The 23,071-nt window shown below is 46.0% G+C and overlaps 1 protein-coding gene across 4 annotated transcripts in view; it reads left to right on the forward strand.

Annotated features, from left to right (window-relative positions):
• LOC147219196 (3',5'-cyclic-AMP phosphodiesterase 4B-like) overlaps positions 1-22,755 on the forward strand; it is a 39,626-nt gene extending 16,871 nt beyond the window's left edge. For all 4 annotated transcript variants that reach the window (XM_086171921.1, XM_086171923.1, XM_086171924.1 and 1 more), the window contains 11 exons: positions 116-165; positions 9,325-9,437; positions 16,218-16,311; positions 17,746-17,960; positions 18,068-18,166; positions 18,548-18,712; positions 19,204-19,303; positions 19,517-19,671; positions 19,765-19,887; positions 19,969-20,151; positions 20,245-22,755. In XM_086171921.1, coding sequence (XP_086028047.1) covers positions 116-165; positions 9,325-9,437; positions 16,218-16,311; positions 17,746-17,960; positions 18,068-18,166; positions 18,548-18,712; positions 19,204-19,303; positions 19,517-19,671; positions 19,765-19,887; positions 19,969-20,151; positions 20,245-20,613 — 1,666 coding nt within the window. In that variant the 3' untranslated portion in view covers positions 20,614-22,755. The remainder of the gene's footprint in view (positions 1-115; positions 166-9,324; positions 9,438-16,217; positions 16,312-17,745; positions 17,961-18,067; positions 18,167-18,547; positions 18,713-19,203; positions 19,304-19,516; positions 19,672-19,764; positions 19,888-19,968; positions 20,152-20,244) is intronic.
• Positions 22,756-23,071: the final 316 nt, after the last annotated feature.

Below are 23,071 nucleotides of genomic sequence, written 5' to 3' on the forward strand. Positions count from 1 at the left end.
GGCACCGAGGGGGTCACTGTGAGCCCAGTGCATCGACAATAACTGCTGCGGAAAAATAATGCAATCAACTTTTGTGATTTCCATACCTTATTGACTCGTTTCTCTCCGGTTGCAGGAGGTCGCCTGTTGCAAATCAGCCGTCCGTCACCAAAGTGTGTTTGTCAGGTGAGTTAAGCCACGAGCCTCCCACTCTGTGTTTACTTTCTGACACCCGCATCAGAAAAGAAGATTCTGGGAAATATGGAAAGTTTTTCGCCTCTAATGAACTGTGTTTCCTTAACTTTTACTGAAGAGTAAACTGCCGGTATGTGACGATTTTAGAGATTTAAGATAAGCTTTTCCTCCCGAGGGAGAGTCCTCACACCGGCACTGTCAGGCAGGGACGTTTGAGTCGGTTGTCAAAAGCCTGCATTGTTCAAAGGAATTGTAATTTAGTCAGATAACTACTAATAGCTGTACATTTGTACTTGTTGTTGATGATACATATGATTCCACATGAGAATATCTAAACAATAAAACCCCGTATCCGCTCAAAGACTCTACGGCATTTGAGCCCGTTTTCGAACTCGGATAATAAGCCTTTTAGCTTTAAGTCAGTTGATACCGAAAACCGCCGCTCGGCCCGAGATGAAAGACTGTGAGAAACACCGACTAATGGTCCGGATTCACATCGAGTTGAATTGAAGGATGAAAGAAGGGGAGGAGGGAGGTAGGGATATTGTTTCCTGCTGCACTGGTTCTTCAAGCCCCATTGACGTCAGCAAGGCCTGCGAACGGGCGCTCTCCACTTCCTATCAGCACAGATGGGCCGCTGTAGCGTCCCGCGGCAGGAAAAAATACAAGACAACTGTGAGTCTCTTATTGTCCTTCCTCCTCCACATTCACAATCCTTGACCTTCTCGCAGTAATTGCTGATGGGTCGAACTGTCCCAAGATTTGCTTCCACCGTGACGCATTAGGGAAAGATATCATGAGAAAAAACAAATTATGTTTAACTATGTCGGAATTTGTTTTAAACCTCCGAGACGCAGCACATTTTGTGACGTGACGCCGCGCTCTCGCCCCATCGTGTCGCAGGGCGCTTCTGTCCTCGCAGGGAGCGTGTACACCTGCCGACTGGGGGGAAAAAAAGAAAAAAAGAAAAACAGTCATTGTTCAGGAGCAGACCATAATAATCAACACCGTGACAAGGAGAGATGCACTCATATCCTTCTGCCGGGCTGCTTTCTGTCTCGTTTCGGTCCGCCGTCCGACCGGAAAAGGCGAACAGACTTTTCCTGTTTTGCATCTGTGTTTCCAGTGAGGCAATAATACCCGCCGGTTAAAAAGAAGAAATAAAAAATAATATCTGCGGATTTTCACAGAGCGCTTAATAAGCCATTTGCTAGAGCTCAACTCCTCGCGTGTCAGATCGTACCGTTTGGGGAGAAGCAGAAGGCGGTCGCAAGGTTGTTACACTGGCTGGCTTTGGAAAAAGGAAAACACAGCCAAGGTCAGGGTGCTCCGCTTTCTAACCTCTGTAATCGGATGTGATACGAGAGAAGCGGAGGGAAAGGTCAAAATTGGATGGAGTGAACAAAATGAGCCGGAACGATACCGCAGCCACGAGGTGAAAGTGCACAAGAACCGAGGGTGGGTGTTAACTAAAAATCAGCTCAGCTGTAAATGCGTCATTGCGGGCTGTTTAGGCTGTTAAACATCTTACTCCGGTAACGTGAGGAGTTTGAAATTTCCCCCTCGTGTGAGTTTGCATCACTCACCATCTTGGCCCCATCGCGCTCGGTCCCGTGAGTCCGGATGCCAACAAAGGGCCCACTCTTCCCGAACTGATTCAGATTATGGGCTTTATTCCCTATATTACGCTTGACAAATGGCGCTATTGAGGAAAATACCCAACCGTGACGTGTTTGACCATCAGTGACTAGTGATAAATTTGTAATGGTTATCCCTAGCATTAGCTGAATAGTGCTGCAGAGCGGTCTAGCATTCATAGTAAGTCACTTGACTCAGAAGATGTGAGACCTTTTTTAAAAACAGCAAATTTTCTCTCAGCTGTCTTTATAACATCATATCAAAAGTGAGCCTAAGGAAATCTCTGTAAGAATAAAAGAAGGTAGGACCGCAGATTTCACGCTTTAGGCCCTCGATGGTAAAGGGTGCATCATCGTCCTCTCCAGATTTCCCTCACAAATCAACCAAAATTAAAAAATTTTTATCCCGCTCGCGGGTCGGCTCGTCCGTATCCCCGACCCGAAGAATTCAAGCAACGCGAGATTATGCTTTCGAGAATTACCTTGCGCGTAAATTGCCTGAGGGAGTGGCGCCGGTCACACTCGGCATTCGTCATTCGCCTTTGTCTCCTTTGTTAAAATACCGCAGAAAGTCAATGAGTAAAAGAATAGTATTGGTTTAACCGGCAACGTGCGCTTTTTTGATGTTGATTGTTAGCAGGTGCGCGACAAAACAAAAGCCTTTACGAAGGGGAAAACCAGCGTATCGAGCCATTGTTGCTTAAACATTCCTGCCGCAGATGTTCCTGCCGGCCCTTTCATGTAATTACCGAAGGACTGAAATCGAGTTAAGACTGTCGCCTACTGTTTTACTAAAAGCAATCGCAGGATCTAGTTTAACCGCATTATCCCATTATCTTTTAAACAAATATGCATCATTTTACTCATAAAATGTCATGTTTCTCAAAGTTTAATGGATCATTTAGAGGGATTCTGCGCGCATTAGTTCGAGTCTGTCAGTTTGAATGAAAATCTGTTTTTAAATGTCGATATTCAGCCAGTACTCTGTAAATCACAAGGCAAAAGTCCAGAAGCAGGAACAACTTGTCTGGTTCTATTAAACAGTAACAGAATATCTTCAATGACACCTGTAGCTAACTAATTCACATTTGCGTGTCTTATTTGTTTAATCCGTGCAAAAAATTACAATCCCCCTCTTCACCACTTCTCGGTCAGGAGAAGTAACTTCCTCGAGAGTCCGCTTATTGCCAAGCAACACCAGCGGCAGGAAATAGTGTGGAACACTGATTTTTATATAAATATCATGTTTTCTGCCAGGAAAGTTATAAGGCCCCGTGGATGACCACATTACGGCCTAATGGTCTCGCTTTCCCGGCGAGTCCGTCGGCTGGGTCGGCCCAGCGGAAGCAAAGCGAGCCGGACCAGAAGTTGCTCTTGGAGAAACCCTTTTAGGGACCCACTGTCCCGTGTTTCCAAGACACATGTTGCTTCTATGTGCTGAACTTTTCAGACTTTATGAGTGGCAGTTGGGATGCAATCGGGCCATAATGTCGCCGTTGTGCCTTTTTTTTTAAAAAAAAAAAAAAAAACACCCCAGGGCCGCTCCATCTGCCTCTCATCTGAAAGAAAAAAAGTCAAAAATATCCAGAGGGCCTTGTAGAGAAGTTGTTTTTTTTTTTTTCTCACTTTTAAATTCCTGATTCCTGACCAAGGTTAAGATTCAGGACAACGCGGGAGCACCACGTTTTAAAGTGAGAGAATTTCCAAGTCAGAATAAACCCCTTTTTCTCAAGATACGTCTCAGCCGCAGATTTGAAAATAAACACCCTCGTCTGATTAGAGGAGCGGCTTCTCGCCGTGAAGCCAATTAAAGGGGCGTTTCCCGCCCTTTTGAAACTTCCAGAGCAGGGAGAAACATTAATTTTATAGTTCGGAGGCGGCGGGGGAGGGAGCCTCCTCTTGCCACATGCTACAAGATAATTCTAAAACATAATTCAGTTTCATGAACATCTAAATGTGGATTTAGTGTTGTGCGCGCGGGCGTCTGCACACAGCTGCAATATTAATGTCAAATTCATATATAATTGCTTAACATACAGAGTTGTTCTTAAAAATCAGCTGGCTGCTTGTGCCGCCCACGAGAAGTCTTTATTTCTTTATCCACAGCTGCTTTGGCACCGTGGATGATAACACGCAACTATATTCTAGTTAATGGAAAAAATCAAAAACTGACAACAAAGAACCTCCAGGATTAGAAATGATGTGTCCGATAACCAAGATGATCAATAATTGTTTTGTAATAAGGAGTGAGGGATTAACACGGGGGGGGTGACACGCCCTCAAACATCCGGATGACTCGACGTCACAGCACACGCAAGCGGTTCGTAGACTCACCTCCAGTCACCTGCTTCCAAACGGCGGTTTATTCATTTTTCCGTGTCCGAACCGAAATATTGCACCCGCAATACGATCACCGGGCCGTTCAACGGGACCGTGAATGTAATCTGTTGCGGCGGCAAAGACATCTTTCTACCTGACCTTAATGAACCGGACCGAAAGCGTAAAATTCCCATATATGCTTTGAAGTCGCCACGCTTGGAGTTTTGTCGGCGGATGGATTCTGAGCTGCGATTGAACCTGAGCCGAACCGTGGTTTGGGTTATAGGGTTTTTAATTCCAGCCAATCAAGGTGATATATAAGCCACGCTAACTCCCTTTTGGTTTAAGTTTGCTGTAACTACAGAGTGGGATCAACTGGCAATTTCACAAATTGAGCTATCGCTTTTAACCAAACATAGCATCAACACTACAACTTGATTTATTACTCTTTTTTTTTTTTTTTTTTTTTTAATCTGACTTTCGGGCGATGAACTTTGAGACAGAAGGGGCCAGAACTAATTTGTCCCGTCATTGTCCGTCTGGCCAGTCCACTCCAGTTCTACCCACAGCAGTTACTCAATACCGCGGTGTGCAGAAAGAATCCATGTCAGGTTTTCCAGGCTCGCGGCCAGCGGAGAGGATCCGGAGGGCTGGAAGCGTGCAGCATGGTTAAGTATTTGAATTATGTCATTGACGTCAGCAGAGTCATAAACCCTGCTGCGGCCCATCCCTCAAGCTTGCCTGCGCCAACACAGCTCCATGGAGCATTATAAGGGAGCTGTCAAACAGGCCCAGAAGAGGTGTGTGTTTGTAGAATACTTGAGGCCTTTCTGTTTTGATAGGTGAAGAGATTATAATGCAGTTGTAAACAATGAAGAGACCGACTCTCGGCGGGTTGAGAAAGAGCACGAGAGCGTTGAGAGAAAGGAAACAATAGGGGTAGTATGGTTTCAGGGTTGGACCAGAATGTTAACCATACCACAGGTGAAAGAAGCTGTTTTGTCTGCCAACCGTTTTTAATACAAGATACCACTGGTCCTTGTTATTTCAATGGGCGTCCCATTTAAAATAAGATAAAAAAAGAACAATGAATTAAAAAACGACACCCATGCATGAAGAATTTGCTGTTATCCATATGATTCCTAAAAGCGCATAAATGAAACAATTAGCATCTTCTCATTCCTTTACCAGTGAATGCTGAAAAAGATATTGAATTTCCTCTGTATTAAAAAAAATATCATGCATTTTTACCAATAGCAGAATATTTTGCATTGAATTGAAACATCTGAAAACACTAAGTTAATCGAAATGTTTCTCAAGTGACAGACATGCCACCAAACTTTATTTTTTTTGCAAATGGTGTCTCACTGGTAGTAAACAAGTCAATATTCGCTGTCTGTTTATGTGTTTTTCCTCCCTGGTTTACACCGAGTTTCTGTGCTTCTTCAAACAAATAACTCGATTGAACGAAGAGGCTTCTGACTTTCATTTTGACGTTCAATGCTTTTTTTTTTTTTGGAGGGGGGGGTTCATATTTGGACCAATTTGTGTCCGGTACATTAATGATGATACGAAAGTGACTCATTTCAGTGGATCACCTCCCATCCTTCTCAGCCGCACGTGTAGTGCAAAGGCATAACAAGCCTCCGAGCACTTACACACACCCTGCCGGTTTGTCTTCTGTCTACTGTATGACGAAGGCAGCTTGTGATGAAAGTCCTCCTTTGCGTATGTGGACGTCTCAGAGTTGTTTACACTTCGACTCCAGTCATTCATTTTTTTTACTCCTTTTTTTTTTTTTTTTTTAACTTGCCACTTCTTTTTTTTTTTTCCCCTGACATGTCATTTCTGCGTATGAATAAGCTCAACTAAAACTGGTGTTAGTCACTGTCTTCAAGTCAGCTGCACCGTGAAAAATCAAACAGTCCACCTAGACAGGATGTCCACATTGTGGCACCTCGTAGACACAAATCAGCATGTTTGGAAAATGACAAAGACCTTACTCATACATCCACGTAAGTGAATATTTGAAGTACTTAAAGGCTTGTATTTATTTTACCTCCGTCATATCGGAGGGAGTTGTTGATCTTGTTTGTCTCCTGGCTTAATTTCACATACCGGCTTTAGCTACAATTCAGCACTTGAGCTTTTGATCAGAAGGCCAGACTATAATTATCAATAAAATGGAAGTGATTTCCCTGTCGAAGCAGGTATTCTTGTCCTGTTTTGTTCGACTGTTTTAAAGGGAAATGTTTACAATTCGGCATTACCGGCGTGAGGTGTTTTGAATGATCTGGATACTTCCAGTGGTCTCGCGCCCATCAGAAAGCGCTAGCGTGGAAGATGCGGTGCCATTCTACAAACTTTACCCGGGCCAGACGGCGAAGGAAACTGGTTTGGGGGGTAGAGCGAGAGCACAGAGAGGGGCAGTGTGAGGTGGACTCGAGCGGAAGGTGTCTCGGGCAGGAATGGAGTTGGGGGATGTTTGAGTCCAGCCCAGGGCTGTTTAGTGCAGTTGATGGCTCTCACAGAGGCTGGTTTGTGGCCCTAAAGGGGAGAGAGGGGAGGCAGACAGGGTCTGTCTGCACACTGAGGTCTGTTGTCCTCCCTGCAGCCGCCAGCATATGGCCAAAGCATCAGGACATGCAGGAGAAGAAAAAAAAAATAGACTACCATTGAAAAAACAGGCTGGAAAAGTACCCCGCGCGCTGTCTGGGAGCAGGTTTCTCAAACTCCAAGTGCGTCACGCCACCCTTGACTGGTGACATTGTAAAATGTCTGTCTGCCCGTTGAGCGGTATATCAGCCAAGGGTGGTGATGGATTGCGCGGCCTTATCTATGTCTGCAGCGTGCCCGCAGATATACTCTTTGATCATGCCGTTAATTACGCGAATCATATATAATTATAATGTGTCATATAAGCTATGCATGGCTCGCTTCCAGATGTTGACATTTTTAGGAAACCCTTCGGGAGAATGTGCAAAGTCCTCCGTGTTGTATGCGGGCCCAAAGCAGTTAACTGTCCCCCTGAGCTGTTTTATTGACATTGGACACTCGGCTGTATATGATTTCGGCAGACTGCGAGTGGCCTGGTTCTCGGTCATGCAGGCGGTGAGCGACCTGAGCGTTTCCCGATATTTCCCTCCCGGTCGCACCTTTTCGGCGGCGTCTCCCGACCCTACGGCTCAAGACGGCCGCGCGTTGATGCGTTCCCGGTTCCAACGGCTCGCCGCCTCGTGCACGAACCACTTTGATGCTGCGCTTTCTGCTCCGCGTCGCTGACTTTTACGCGGCTGGGATGCCAGTGGGTTCCTGTGAATAGTTTGAGCCACGAAGCTCGGTGTCCAGAAAGTAAACCGGTGCCAAAGGTTCTTTAACTCTAAGTCCAGAATGAGGAATTCAAAAGGAAATTGGTCGGAGATCTGAGAGCCGAGGCTCGAGCTAGCGGCATAAAAGCCCTCGTATTCCGAGGAGCCGGTGGCGGGATTTAATTTTTTTTTTTCTTTCTTTTTTAAAACCGCAGTCAATCCGAAGCAGTTGAAACCGGACTCTCCAGGGTGATTTAAAAGTGTTTCGCTAATCTTATTGTTCCGACAACTTTCATTGATGGGAGGTTACGTTCATTGGACATATGTACCGCTTGAGATTTCATTGGGAGTTCTTTGTTAAAACATCGGCGGTTCCTGGTCCGTACGCCAACTCGGTGCTTTTGAAGTGCTTTGATCCGCTATATTGACGTAAACTGGGGAGCAGCACGCTGGCTGTCTTGTTGTGCTAAGCATATGGGGTAAATTTCTTCCATGTGTGAAGCCTATGAAGTACAGCTCGGTCTTTTCCAAAGCAAAAAAAAAAAAAAAAGAGGAAGGTGGGGAGATCCAGATGCATTCGGCAGTAGCTCCCCTCAAGGCGGACATTTGTTGAATCAACACTACTGTATAGGGGTATGATGCTTGTTTCCTCCTGCTTTATCATGGCTGGGAAACTGTTGTAAATCGTTACATTCCCTCTAAATCATATATGTCGTGCGTATATGAAGAATTTAACTTCGTGACCACTTTGACTTAGCAGTCACTCCGCCATTCACTAATTCCGCTCCATGTTTTATGTGAGCACAGGGCCAAAGAGGAAGTACTTTGGTTTCTTTGGCATACAGCTTGGCCCCGGTCTGGCGTACGCCCAACATGAGAGTCAAAGTTTGCCTCTTGTGTTGCTTGTACAAACAAAGTTTGATGTTTGATATAATCCCCCCCCCGCCGCCCCCCCCCTTCGCCCCCTCAACCCCCTCTTCCTCAGAGAGGGTCAGTGACACTGTCTGTGAAAGCACGGCGCGAGCCGCTGCAGCAGTTCAGCCGAGCACAGCCTTGAGGTGATCCGCGTGTTTCTGAGAGGAAATCAGTGGAAAAGGAGAGGAGTCGTCTTTGCAGCGGTGACAAATTAATTTCTGATCACATATCTGTAAAGCACCTCCTGTCCTCCACGCTCCTTTTCTTGATTCATGTTTTTTTCTTCAGAAATGACTTCAAATTTGAGACTGCGAATACCCTGGGGGGGGGGAATTAAAGCGGTTGCATGATCCGATGGGTTAGTTTTATTGGCGTAAGCGAATGTACCATCATTAATATTGGGAGTTTTAATAGTGCTCGGGGACTGGGGGCGACGGAAGGGTTGGGGTGGGGGTGGGGGGGGTCAGCTCGGTGCATCAACAGCAGGAGGCAGCAGACTGCCTTGGTTGCGTGCCACTCGTCTTGTAGACTGGTACTGAAGGGGGGGCATGAGCAAATGACCAAGAGCCTGTGAAGGGGTGGGGGAACCAGACAGAGTGGGTGGGGGTTTGCAGGGTGCACAAGAGTGAGGGGAAGTGGGGGTATGGAGAAAGAGGTTACACACATATGCAGTGCGGGGAGAGAGAGAGAGAGAGAGAGAGAGAGCGTCAGCAAACAGTAACTCTAGCCTCAGCCTGTCTGAGAGTACGACTTCCCTGAACTTTCTGAGGTGGTGGAGCGTAACACGATGAAGGAGCTCTGTGTACACACCTCCCCCTCTTCCTCTGCATCGCCCGGATGCCCTGCTGGCCAGTCCTCCATGCGATCGAGCCACTCTGGAAGCCTTGGACCGCCGTGCTTGGTGTCAGGGGGCTCTGCTATGGACATAGATCCTCTGAGGCCTGACTACGTGTCCATGTGTCTATTGGCAGATGAGTCGTATCAGAAGCTGGCGATGGAGACCATGGAGGAACTGGACTGGTGTCTGGACCAGTTGGAGACTATCCAGACCTACCGCTCAGTCAGTGACATGGCCTCCAACAAGGTAGGACCAAGCTTGTATGCTTGCAGGATTTTTTTTTTTTTAATCCGTCTGTCTGGTTATATATATTTTTTAAAATATTTAATGACTCCATACATTCATGCATAGGACTTCCCATATGAGATTGCAATTTCTTATGGACACGCTAGACATCTCCCCTCCAGGTTTAGTACAACAAACTAGGGGGGGTTGGCGTGTCTAAAGGGATCTCAAGTCAAAATAAAAAGCACAAGTTATTGCTCACAACATTATTAATGGGTTTTATCAGCTCCCTTAGGAACTTGTAATCTTTATATATCAAATTACAGCTCTACAGTACAAACTAATTCATTATATATTGACTGCGCTCTATATTCATGACTCTGCCAGTGCAATATAAACTCTCGGGCGTCCGGGGACACAGAATACCATTGTTTCGGTGTCATCTCTCTCGCCACAATTAAGATTCTACTCCCGGACTAATAAGTGTCACAAGTTCAAACCAACCTGATGCGTTTTGAAAAGCCTCATTGTTATCGACGCGAGGGTGCTACGATTTGCCGTTCTGAGATCGATCGATGGAGATCGATCCTTTACGATGACACAGCCGACATCCGGCTCGCCACGTGATATGAAATGTAAATTAACGCCTATTGGAGGCAGAGCTGGTATTTTGCAGCGCCCATATCAAAAACTTAGCACATGGAAAAATTGTACTTCATTAAGAGCTGTTTACTTTCATCCATAATCAAATGAGCCAAGACACGCAGGATACTACACCACCAGGTGGCCACGGCGGTCCGATTCAAATGGCCAATGATCTACCGCGTTCTCTCAAAGGTTAGATTTGAAGGGACGATGTCATTGTGAAAGGTCACGTCTGACCGACACCAGTTCATCCAGACCTTGGTTCAATATTAACCGATTGTGAGGGGAAGGTTCACGCCGTCCGCAAAGACTCGGCCGACCGTATTGCCAAACGAGAGGGTGACCTTTTTGATTTCATTTGTTCGTTTTATTTCGGCATTCCTCTGTAATTTGCGCAAGAGTAGGCAAGCGCTGCACGTCGGCGTTCAATCAAGAAACCGTTTCCCTCGTTGATACCTATAGTATTTTCCCACACTCCGTTCTTGAGATAAAAAGCAAATACCTTGAAGTTGTTTGTCGTGAATATAAACATTTTGTTCCCGTAATATCAGCGTTCGCCTACGTGACGAAACCTCCAGAGCAGTACGTTTGCTATCAAGAGCATGAAAAGAGCGACTCGCTTCTTTTTTCGTTGGCCGTATCTCATTTTGGATTAAGAGTTTATATCTTTTTTTATTATCAGGGGCATGGATCAAGACCAGATTTCATGGTTATGAATGACTCGAGATATTTTTGCTGGAGGGGGTAATGTGGGTTACAGCCTCAGGACACGCTTCATGTTTATCCAAAATTTCTAATCTAATAGTCCAACAGACTTTGTCCTCTTTATCTTGGCCTTTTTTGGAATTGCTATACTAATATTAGATTTACAAATCAAATTGAAGCGTATGTTTTGCATGAACGCAATCGTCTGATTTTTGCCCGGTGCAGTACTACAAGCCCACATGTATTCCTTTTTTTTCTTTTATGCAAAACTCATAAAAATTCCTCCGAAAGCGGCGTCACCAAGTCCCACAGAGGCGTTTGTGGCTGTACTTTGGCGTCAGATTATTAAAAAAAAAAAAAACACTTCAGAATAATGCTGTCCATTTCCATCTGCGGCCAGAGGGGAGGTTCGGGGCAGGGAGTAGCGTCAGATCATGACTGGTGACTGTGACCGTGACACAAGTTTCCTTTCTCTTATTTCCCGTGCCCCCCTCTGCCCCCTCACCTCTGCTCCTTCGGCCCAGACGACAATGGTGCCATTTTGACTAGTCGTCAGGTGTAGTTTTTACAGGCGAGCGCGTCACTGGGACTGCAAAGACAATGAGCAGAAGGCCCTGCAGACGCATTGAAGCCACGCGTCGGTCAGGCCGGCAGGCCGGCCGCATTGTTCTCCGTGAGTCAGTCCTCCCTGAATGACCGCCGCTAAAAGTTGTTGACATTTCAGATGTATTTTTTTTATACTAGAGAGCAGAGGGTTATGATACCGCCATCATTTAGAGAGTTGCACAATAGCATAATCATTCAGATTTTCCTCTTCTTTTTCTGCAAAATGAACATTTTTTTTGAAGATTCCATCATAGTTGCACTATCTGTGCAGTTTGCTCGCTCCCGCTTTTTACATGACACGGTGTTTAAGAAGGCCTCACTTCTTTTACGGAACCAGATAGGATGTAATTGAGACCACAATCAGACACGGCGTCTCCACTTTTACTGTCCAAGGGCGCAGGTGTTTCCGGTGGGTACGAGACCACACACTCTGCTGACCAGCAGAGCCGGTCGCCGTGACCTCAGATCGGCGAGCCGCTTTTCCCCGGCCCTCACTATCATTAGCTTTGCCACACTTCCACTCCGATGCCGGCGACGGCCTTGCACAAACACTGCCATCTGAATCCAGTTAGAGGAGTTCAGTGCTCTGCGGGTTAACGTGCGAGCGAGCCCCTGAGCGGAGCGCAAGCCAGTAGGAAACTTTAACTCACGTGTGGTCACTTGGACTTTGAAGCACTGCCATCTTCAGAAGGGGAAAAAATGACAAAATTATTGAAACAGATGTAGCGGTGGGTCTCTAGCTGTGGCAGGGGTAATGGACGTTAAATTATAGTGTTGTGATTCCCTTTGACTGAAAGGGTGGCGAGGAGATCAGACGAGCTGCACTAGCGATTACGCTGCCTAATTGTAATTGAGACTTTTTACCCCCGTGATCCGGTATTATTCTGAAACCTATTTTGCCCGCTTCTTCCACGACCGTCCGCAGCCATCCAGGAAATGTCTTCGGAGGCGCAATGTCACTAAACCGTGACAGCCGGGCATCCTCCTCTTTGTGTTTACCCTGCAAACAGCCCGCTACGGGGCAGACGCAACATGTGCTCACTTCGGCCTTTGTGAGATTGCGCAGTTGCGGCAACGCGCGCCATTGCAAAACCGATTCTTCCCGCTCAGCTCCCGTCCATTCCGTCCCAGTCGAGGTCAAAGTGTACCCGAAGCCAAGTTAAAGACCAGTCCCGTAGGGATATGTACTAAGTATGTAATCTGTTATTTTCCACTCTGATACATCAGCGTGACCGCTTGCCAAACGTGCCTGCAACGCATTCTCTGTGATGAGCGCCGCTGAGTTGTTTGTTGCCCGGGGGTAGTTTTAGAAAGCAGGATGTCTACCAGTAAATGACCTCAGTGAATTACTCTATCAGCGTAGAAGTCAAAAGGAAGTAGGTGGAGACACACCTCACGTCTGCGGAGGGAGGAGCCATCAATCCCCTCGTTGGGCTGTGTAGGCCAGTCAGTCAAGTCGGTTTTATCACAATACTGTCTGACGCCACATCGGAGAGGAAGCAGCCAGAGACTCTGAGACGCTGAAAAGAGTTTTCGCACGAGGCACTTTCTACAGATTTTCTTTTTTTGCTTTGTGCGTTTGGCTTTGGTCAAGTGACAATGGGATTATGCTGTTCTGAAAAACAGAAGAAAAACTTTGAGATGCTCACAAGTTGGAAAATGGTGAGTTCGTTTTCAAGATATGGCAGGAGTAAAACAATTACAAATATATGTTGGTTTTTTTTTTTGTTAATTCAATTTTCAGTCTGTGTGATCATTTCTTTTAACCGTTAATGAATCCATCCACTTATCGCTTAAAACTGTTGTGAGAATTGAATCCGATCAATAAAAAGACAATCCGGGACTAGAGAAAAAAGGGCCACTGCATATTTAGTGAAACTGTTTCATACCGGTGTTGAGAGTTCTCAAATGAAGTTTTTGACATTTGACTTTACATTTTCATTTTGGATAAACTAAATTAATGGACTATTCGAGAACTACAAGTTTGTATGTGTGTGTGTGTGTGTGTGTGTGTGTGTGTGTGTGTGTGTGTGTGTGTGTGTGTGTGTGTGTGTGTGTGCCTGCGTGGGGTTGTTTTTCGACACAGTTCATCAAACTTCTCCAAAATACTAAGGTTTTCTCGGTATGACGGATATTCTCTGACAAAGGTTTCGTGTTAACTGAATAATCTGTTCTGCAGTTCCACTGCTGTGAACCCTCTTGCTTTTCTCGAAATGTCTCTGACTGCCTGACATGTGCAGGTCCTTTGCCTCAACCACCTTTTCTGTAATGTTTCCACAAATCTAACCTTATCTACTGCTTTACAGAATCAATTCAAACTTTCTGAATGGAATAGAGCCTTTTGACTCCATGATCCAATTTTTATTTTCCTCACAAGCTCTTTGATTTTTTTTTATTTTTATTTTATTTTTTTTTTATATGCACTGCCTCTGGCAGTCTGGTTATAAGTACAGCCAAGGCTTTGAAAGTGGCATTCAAGTTTTAGCGGAGTAGATGTTCGCCGTCTGTTTGACAGTTATTATACAGCTGCAAAGACCAGAAAGAATGTGGCACGTTGTACAGAATAAAAGATCCGATTGTTCCTGTCAAAAATAAATATCAGCCATCAAAAGGAATTGGGCAAATTGATGCCACCATTATTCCATTCCCTTTTTTGTAGGCTTAGCATGTAGTTTTGCATCACTTTCAGTTTTCCATTACATGTATTAATCAACATTCTGTGATAAACTGTTGTTATAGCGTCTTTCCCGTCTGTATAAACCCACAACGCTACTGCGTGTTGTGCATTGGAAGTGTGATTACAACCGTGTGTGTGTGTGTGAGAGAGAGAGAGAAAGATGCAGTGCAATGCGTGAAGAGTGGGGACCACCATGAGAACAGTTGGGGGGGCGGGGGTGTTGTCACGTGACTCTGTTGCCATGGCGTTCAGGTTGTCGTGCAATTGGTGGTATGCTGGTGGGCTGCAGACGGAGAATGTCTTCCAGCATCTTTCATTCCGCCGCAGTGAGAGAGGATAGAGCCTGGGTTTTCAAAGCTATAATCAAACATTTTTAACATCGCATAAGTAAATGCACTGGGAATATAGCATAATGATTGGCTGTATGCTGAAGTGAATCTTGTCAGCATATGTTAATTTGGCATATGTTACAGCTTAGTAACAAAGATTTGTAAATAAATACATGGCGTCTCCTCACCCATTTGATAATCACCGGTTTAGCCTCACATTGCGCAGTGTGCGCTGGATCTGTTCTGCATTACCAAACGGAGGATAGTGATTTGAGAAGGGAGGGAGTGAAAGAGATGGGGGGGGGGGGGGGGGGTGAACACAGTGGGAGGAGGGGGGGGTTGCAGCGGTTGAAGGAGGGACAGCGAAAAAGCCAGAAAGAGGAAGATGCGGGGGGGATTCTCCAGATTCAGGTTTTCTGCATTGCTGTGCATGGCTCAGTGCTTTGCAGGGTGGGAGGCAGAAAAAGGGAGCGAGAGAGACTCCACCAGTCTGTGGACCTCAGGGGACTCTACTACTAGAGCGCACCACCCCTCTTTCTCTCCGCCTTTCTCTCTCCTTCCCTTTTCTTTACCCCATCTCAGAACCAGCCCTTCCTCCATGCCTCGTTCGGTCCGGGCACTGGAAGGCTGGATCCCCCTCCTCCCTCATGCGTGTCGCCGGATCCCGTTTGGATGGTAGCTGGAGGAGATAAAGGTTCAGAGGGAAGGACGGAGGCGGCGAGAAGAGAAAACAAAAGGAAATCGATTACATCCAGGGGGATTCCATCACTTGATCCTTGAACATGGGCAACCCTTCGAGGCGATGCATTTACCCGGAGATGTAGAGCTTCACCGTGGCCCCTCTGAGTAGATTTCAGCTGGGGTAGTTTTTTGATATAGTCGACCATTGGAAGTTGGCGATTTCTGTGGAGCCTTGAGCTTCAGGCTGCCGGTCTGAGCTCAGCCTTGGAGGTCCACTCAGAGAGGAGCGTACAGGGCTTCTGCTGGGGAACGCCAGGGGCTCGGCACAGCTCAGCACCATGCCTGAGGCCAACTACCTGTTCTCGGTGTCCTGGGGATACATAAAGGTGTGTCCCGAAGGAATCGCCACAGGACCGGGAGTATGCGTACGCGTGTGTGTGTGTGTGTGTGTGTGTGTGTGTGTGTGTGTGTGTGTGTGTGTGTGTGTGTGTGTGTGTGTGTGTGTGTGTGGCGCCTCTTTATAATTCGTCGAGACTTACCTCTGTTTTTGAGGGATTAGAAATCCTCTAATCCAAACTGCACTCTGACCTCAACCCTCGACCGAATCTGTGTTACAACAAAGAAAATTGATTTACGAGCGGTTACGGTTAAAGCAGAAATGCCTTAGCCAGTGGTCTCAAAAGCAAGACGTGCACACGTAGTCTGAATTACAGTTTTACGCTGGAATGTAATGGACCTGATTAGGATGATTTTGTTACTGGAGCTGAGTGGGGAAGAGCTGCGCAGGAAAAACTGGCGCATTTAAAATTCCTCGAGAAAACGTCTCAGTACTGTGAGCCTGCGTTTTGTGTCTCGTGCACTTCTTTGTTGATCTCCGTAATAGTCCGGTGACTTAAGTGGTTAACTCAAATCAAGATCAAGTGGACCTAAACACAAGTCCATATATGGGGCATGTTAAAGAGGCCACATTCTCAGGGGATGTAATCCACTGGAAAACAACAGGAAATGCTTCATCCCCATGCTTAGAAAAAAACGCAGTAAAATAATTGAATGTTTTTATTAACGGTCAGAGATTTTTAGGGGGTTATATATGGCTGCCCATTTTAATCTAATGCATATTTTCATCTCTTTTTTTTTTTTTTTTTTTTTTAACTCCAGTTCAAAAGGATGCTGAACCGGGAGCTAAGCCACCTGTCTGAGATGAGTCGCTCAGGCAACCAAGTGTCAGAGTACATCTCCAACACCTTCCTAGGTGAGCAACGAATCACACTTGCACCAAAACAAATTCGCTGGATATGTCACCGCTGTGTGGGACCGAGATGAGCCAGCTTCCCTCGGGGGCGACTCCAACAGCACGTCACACATGTTGAGGGTTACACAAACTATGTGCCAAGCAAGCGGCGGAGAAACTCACAAATGTCTGCACCACCGCTTTCAAAACCAGTCTGATCTGGTCTGGGGGAAGAAGAAGACAGGGTCCCCTTGCTCTCACTGCAGAGGGATGTGGTGGGAGGGAGGTGGGGGCGGGGTTGCAGTCAGGGAAGACTTCCCTCTAGACAGATCAGGGGCGAGGAGGAGCGGGGGTGGGGGGGGTGTTTGTGTGCATGGCAATGTGTGTGCACTCGAGTGGAGCACTTGTGTACAGTGTGTGCCTGTGCGCGTGTGTGTGTACAGTGCCATCAGGTCCAAAGAGGCTGAATTATTCATCACGAGGACAGCAGTGTTTCCTTGTGTCTTAAAAGCCTGGCAGTGTTTAGTGATTCACACTAGCCAGCAAACCAGCCTACATGCCCCCACAGCCAGGCAGCCCTGCAGCCTCGCCACCTTCCGTTCAGTTTGATACAAGTATAAAAAGGACAAGAAAAAATATATATGAAAATGTTGGAAAACAGGCCATGCAGTAAAAAAAAAAAAAAAAAAAAAAATCAGCGAGAGACGTGAACGAGAACAGGAAGGTGCTGGGCTCGTCTTTTAAGTTTGCCAGCTTTGTTGTCATCTGCATTGCAGCTGGCGCGTCAGGTGTAACACGATTATTTATTTTCTCACTGTGCTTCCTGGGGGCTGCAGCTGAAAATCTGTGGGTGTATGTGGTGCGTGCAAACACAGACTCACACACGCACGCACAAAGACTGAAGGAGTTCTCTCACTGTCAGCTGCATACGGCATGTGAGAATGTTTTGCAGCAGACAGACATGCCGCATCACGTGCACCCCCCCGTTTCATGAAGTCCCTCCTCTATATATCAGCTTCACGGAGGCCAACTTCCCATGATCCTGTGCATTATGACAACACGATGGTGTTTCTCAACGCCCAGACACCGGGATATTGCCGAGGGCAGTCGGGGTCAAGACATAAGATATAAAGTGTTTGGATTTCTTTCCTTTTTTTAATTAACCCTTGTTAACAGGCAAGGGTAATCTTATAGTGAAGGATTGCATTCTAATTAAATTTGAATTACTGCTAGTGAGGTCATGTATTGTCGTGTGTGTGTGTGTCTGTGTGAGGGGGGGGGGTCAACAATATCCCCATGTTAACTCACTGGAGCGGCACCATAAGCTTGGGTACTTATTAAATGTATTGTTTGTTGTTTTGCATTTGGAGTCAGTACAATAGTTTGTACTGATAAATGCTTTCCTTCCCTCTGTGCTGAAATTATCCCCCCCCCCCTTTTTTTTTTCTTCCCCAGACAAACAGAATGAGTTGCAGCTTCCGTGTCCGGTTCCCAAGTCGAGGGAAAGGAAGAGGAGGCAGGGTCAGCAGCAACAGCAGCAGCAACAGCAGCAGGGCGGGATGATGACTCAGATCAGCGGGGTGAGGAAGGTCACTCACACACCCAGCATAACAGGAGGCACCAGCAATCGCTTTGGGGTCAAGACGGATCAGGAGGAACTCCTGTCGAAGGTATGTTAAAAAAAGAAAAGAAGAGAAAAAAAAAAAACCAGCCGCATAAATAAAGCGGACGGCCAGTGTGGCTCAAATACTAAGACACTTTCTGGCCTGTTCGACAGGACCTGGAGAACATCAACAAATGGGGACTGAACATCTTTAAGGTGGCAGAGCACTCCCACAACCGTCCCCTGACGTGCGTCATGTACACCATCTTTCAGGTGTGTTGTCTCTTCACCTCCTAACATCTTCCACCTCCTCATCCAATCACCTCGGGCCCAAAGCGCTATTCATAATACGGATCCGTCCAAGGCGGCGGCCCACACTGCATTCAGCTTGACAGTATTACTAAACCTTCGTCTCCGAGGAGAACCGTTGGCATTTCTAACCGGTGCATGGACTTGGCAGTGAAGCAAAATGCTTTAAATCCTTAGGCCCTTCTCTATTATGTAAGTCAGTATTTTCCATGTTTGCTGAAAAATGAAGGTCGGGTCCCCGGTCGGGCTAGTACGACTTCGAGACGCGCCGTAAAATATTCGCCGGGATTCGTTTCCCCCGCGCTTGTTTTTCTGACTTAAATTCCTCGTTCGTGTGTCACGCAGGAACGAGACCTCATGAGGACGTTCAAGATTCCTACGGACACCTTTGTGACCTTCATGTTGACGCTGGAGAGCCATTATCACACGGACGTGGCCTACCACAACAACCTGCACGCCGCCGACGTCGCCCAGTCCACTCACATCCTCCTGTCCACACCTGCGCTTGATGTAGGTTCCTTGAAATGTTTCAATTTTTTCAAGATTTTGAATGACTATTTATCTTAATGCATAGACTAGGTATTTTATGGCGTTGCTACTGATGTACCGTGTCTTGAATAAAGACTCGGTTCATCAGAGCATGTCGGGAACAATGGATTTTTGGGTTTCATCCCTCCTGTTCATACCGGGAAAGCTGTTACAGTAAAAAAAAAATTGAGGTCCTAAAAATTGCCTTAGTTAAATATAGTCACTTTCATAGTTAATCCTATTTTTTACGAGTTTATTTTTCAGACGTACCTTTTTTCAAACGGGAAAAGTTTGGATTAAGGTTTTCACAATGGCTGATGCTCTTTGTTACGATTTAATGAGATGACTGACATCATTTCCACATGCCTGAAAGGATGACGCGTGGAAACCAGCCCCAATCCACTGTAAACCTTGTTTGCCAGTTTATTAACTCTGGCTCATCCTCTGTTCTTCTTCCTTCCTCTCACACACAGGCGGTCTTCACTGATCTGGAGATCTTGGCAGCAATATTCGCCGCAGCCATCCACGACGTAGACCACCCAGGAGTGTCCAACCAGTTCCTCATCAACACCAGTAAGTCCTCCTTAGCACTCTTTGTACATAACAAAAGTCAACACTCTCCCCCGGCTCTTATTTATTTAGTCTGCATTTACAACACGGGCATAAACATTTGCACGGTTTGGTGGGGTTGATCTTCAAATGCAGCAATGTGGGGTTTTTTAAGGACGCCACGGTTATCTAACCTGCGTTTAAATTCGATGCGATCCTTACCTCTCCCTCCCGCAGACTCCGAGCTGGCGCTCATGTACAACGACGAGTCGGTCCTGGAGAACCATCACCTGGCCGTGGGCTTCAAACTACTGCAGGAGGACAACTGTGACATCTTCCAAAATCTCACCAAGAAGCAGAGGCAGTCGCTCAGGAGGATGGTCATAGACATGGTGAGGAGACGCCGACCGATCGGAGCTTGAAGGAGTCCGACGGTTTTTCCCTGAATTGCTTTGGAATGATTTTCCGTCTCATTCCCCGTCCAGGTTTTGGCAACGGACATGTCCAAACACATGAGTCTGCTGGCTGACCTCAAGACAATGGTGGAAACCAAGAAGGTGACCAGCTCGGGCGTCCTCCTGTTGGACAACTACACAGACAGGATGCAGGTAGGGGACGATCCTCCGCCGCTTTTCGGAAGAGCGGTCCCGGACGCCGCAGTTCCGCGCCTAACCGCCGATGTCCCGCAGGTTCTTCGGAACATGGTCCACTGTGCCGACCTGAGCAATCCCACCAAGCCTCTGGATCTGTATCGCCAATGGACGAACAGGATCATGGACGAGTTCTTCCACCAGGGAGACCGAGAGAGGGAGCGGGGGATGGAGATCAGCCCCATGTGTGACAAACACACGGCTTCAGTGGAGCGAACACAGGTAAATACATATCTGTTCGGTTTAGAATTATCCGCCGCGCGGGAAATCTTCGGGTTGGTCATTTTTGTTTCGCTTTACCCTCGCGTCTTTCAGGTGAGCTTTATCGATTACATCGTCCATCCTCTGTGGGAAACGTGGGCTGACCTCGTCCACCCCGACGCGCAAGATATCCTGGACATGCTGGAAGACAACAGGAACTGGTACCAGGGCATGATCCCCCAGAGCCCATCTCCCCCCTTCTACTCCAGCGACAGGGAGGGCATACCGCAAGGGGAGGTGGAAGGCGGGCCGGCGGGGAGTAAATTTCAATTTGAACTGACCCTGAGCGACCAGGACGCGGACGGGGAGGGCGTAGTCATGGAGACGAGCGACGGCCGCGACAGCGTGACACTAGGGGACCATCCCGAAGATCAGGATGGAGTCAGTATGACGACGCGCGACGTCTCTCCAGCGGAAACATAGCTAAACCGATGCCGTTCGGAAGAGCAATTATCGGGTCTGAATTCATTTTATTGCAGTAGAGCTATCCTGCAATACGGCTCTTTAGGGCTACGTGGTTAAGAGGGCCTTGCTAAATGTAGGGCACCCCTGCTGATGAGGCTTGGAAACCCTGTGGCAGTTGTTTTGAGCCCCCCTAGATGGGAGGCTGAAGAGAGTAGCCTCTGTTCTTTAGAGAGTGGACTACTGTCGGACTGCACGGGCAGGGGTGAATGCGGGTTCTCATAGAACAAGACGGTGAAGTGGACGATACAAAACCATGAACTGGAACAAGTAATAATTCCAAATTTGCACTTGAGGACATGTTATGTTCATAAATTCTTCGTATTGTGTTCCGATTGGATGCCACGCTGCCAAGTGTCCAACCACAGCTACTGGTCAGCAAGTTATTTGTAACGGTTGTTTTTTTCTAACATGTCTAAAAATGAGTGTGCCTTTTTTTCATTTTTTACAAAACCATGTCCTTTTTGTAAGTGTTTTATCGAGCACATCCATGTAGCTGTGACGTGTGCAACGTATTTTCTACAGAGGACAGATTTTGTCTCACGCGGTCTTCCTAACGTTCCGGCAATAGTAATAAGCTCGTTCTCACTCAAGTCCCGCGGATGTATTTCTAAAAAAAAAAAAAAAAAATAAATCATTTGACTTCCCGGCACAGTTTGCACTTTGCGGCGGAGAGTGGATGGTGACTCGCCGAGTCCCGTGAAAGTCAACATCCAGAACCAAAACGATCATTTTATCCAAGGTGTCCCAAAAAGTTTAGTTCAAGCATTTCACCACCAGAGGAATTAAGTTCCTCATATGTCCATTTCTTTTGTTTTTTTTTGGTTTTTTTGTTTTTTTAATCAAAATGAAGTCCAAAAATATATAAGTCCAAAGCTCTTCTAAAGGAAAGCACTTTAAATAATTCACTGCCACTTGTTGGAGGGGCCACTTGTGTAACAAGTCCCTGCAAGACGTCAAACCCTGAGGCTTGGAAGTTGAGCCTGAAATAAACAAAAAAAAACAATTACTAAGTAAGAGATCTGCAATCGTTCCGACGACAAACGTTATCGTAAACCCTGAATCGTGAGCTTTTCCAGTTTGGAAAGAACTGCGTCCACCAAAATGTTCTTCTTCCACAACACACCTGTTTGGGTTAACAGCATTCCATTCATGTGAATACACTTTACTCTGTAACTTTTTTTTTTTTTTTTTTTAATTTCAAACGACTGTAGACTGTGTGCACATCTAGAAAGACACCTGTTAGTGATACAACAATTGTGTAGTTTTTCTTGCCGCACTTTGAACATGTCCACAGATTGGCAGCTGGTCGTCGATCTGTCGAACACCTACCTTAAAGGTACCACGATGTAAGGTGCAACCTTATAAGAATAAGAAGTCAGTCGACATTGTGTCATGACATGATGGCGTCCTGTGTGTGCGTGTGTGCGTGCGTGCGCGTGCGTGTGTGTGTGTATGAATGTGCAATCGGGTGAGTGTGCATGCGTGTGTTAAGTTTCAGAGTTGCACAATCTTGTTGCACCCAGCCGTGTAGTGCTGACCCTCCAGCTGTTTGTAACAGTGTATTTATTATCTTTTCCTTGTAAACAATAATATTGATATTGACTTATTATATTCACTGTATATTTGTTATTTATATGCACTACCACATGGCAGGTCAGTTTGACTGAACTTATCCGGTGGTTCTGATTTATTGTATTTACCTATTTTGCTCTCAGACCATGACATGACGTTTTGCAGTTTGATCCTGACAATTTGAAGTGTGTGATTTTGTACAGTCTGAATCCACAAGACCTCCCTTCAGGTGCAAAAGAAGTTTGGCTTTTGTTTTTGTTTTTTTTACTTTGTTTTTGTTTTTGTTTTTGTTTGTTTTTCTCAGCAGGTTTATGAAGGAATTCTCCTGCAGTATTGTAAGCGGTGACGGGTCATGGTAGAGCTATAGGGATTTTTGCTGAAATATGTAACATTGTTCCAATGTTTTTACATTTTTAATTTTTTTTTTTGTTTTTGTTTATTTCCCTCACAATATATGGTAAAATGGTTATATGTTGTGCTCAGCAAATGTTTTCTATCAGACTATTAAAATGGGGATGCATTACAAAACGCTCTTACCTGTGCCTTATTGTTGGAACATCTTTAACCACAAAAATATCTACGTGTGTGTGTGTGTGTGTGTGTGCGCGTGTGTGTGTGTCATTTTTTCTTATTTTTCCCCCTGTTCCTAGGAGACAGTCAATTTTACATCTTAGTTTCCGATCATCAGCTTTATTTAGACAAGTTTTTGAGGTAATTGAGGAAACCAAGAGAGATAAAGTAAAATCTGGACAATTACATACATATTTTATTCTCTAATAAAAGCTTTCAAACTGATTTAAACTTCTGATACTCAAATTTAAGAATGTGTAAAAAAAAAATTGAA

Source organism: Fistularia commersonii, chromosome 25, assembly GCF_037954325.1.
Source record: "Fistularia commersonii isolate RoL2024-O1a breed Wild chromosome 25, RoL_Fcom_v1.0, whole genome shotgun sequence".
Lineage (NCBI taxonomy): Eukaryota > Metazoa > Chordata > Actinopteri > Syngnathiformes > Fistulariidae > Fistularia > Fistularia commersonii.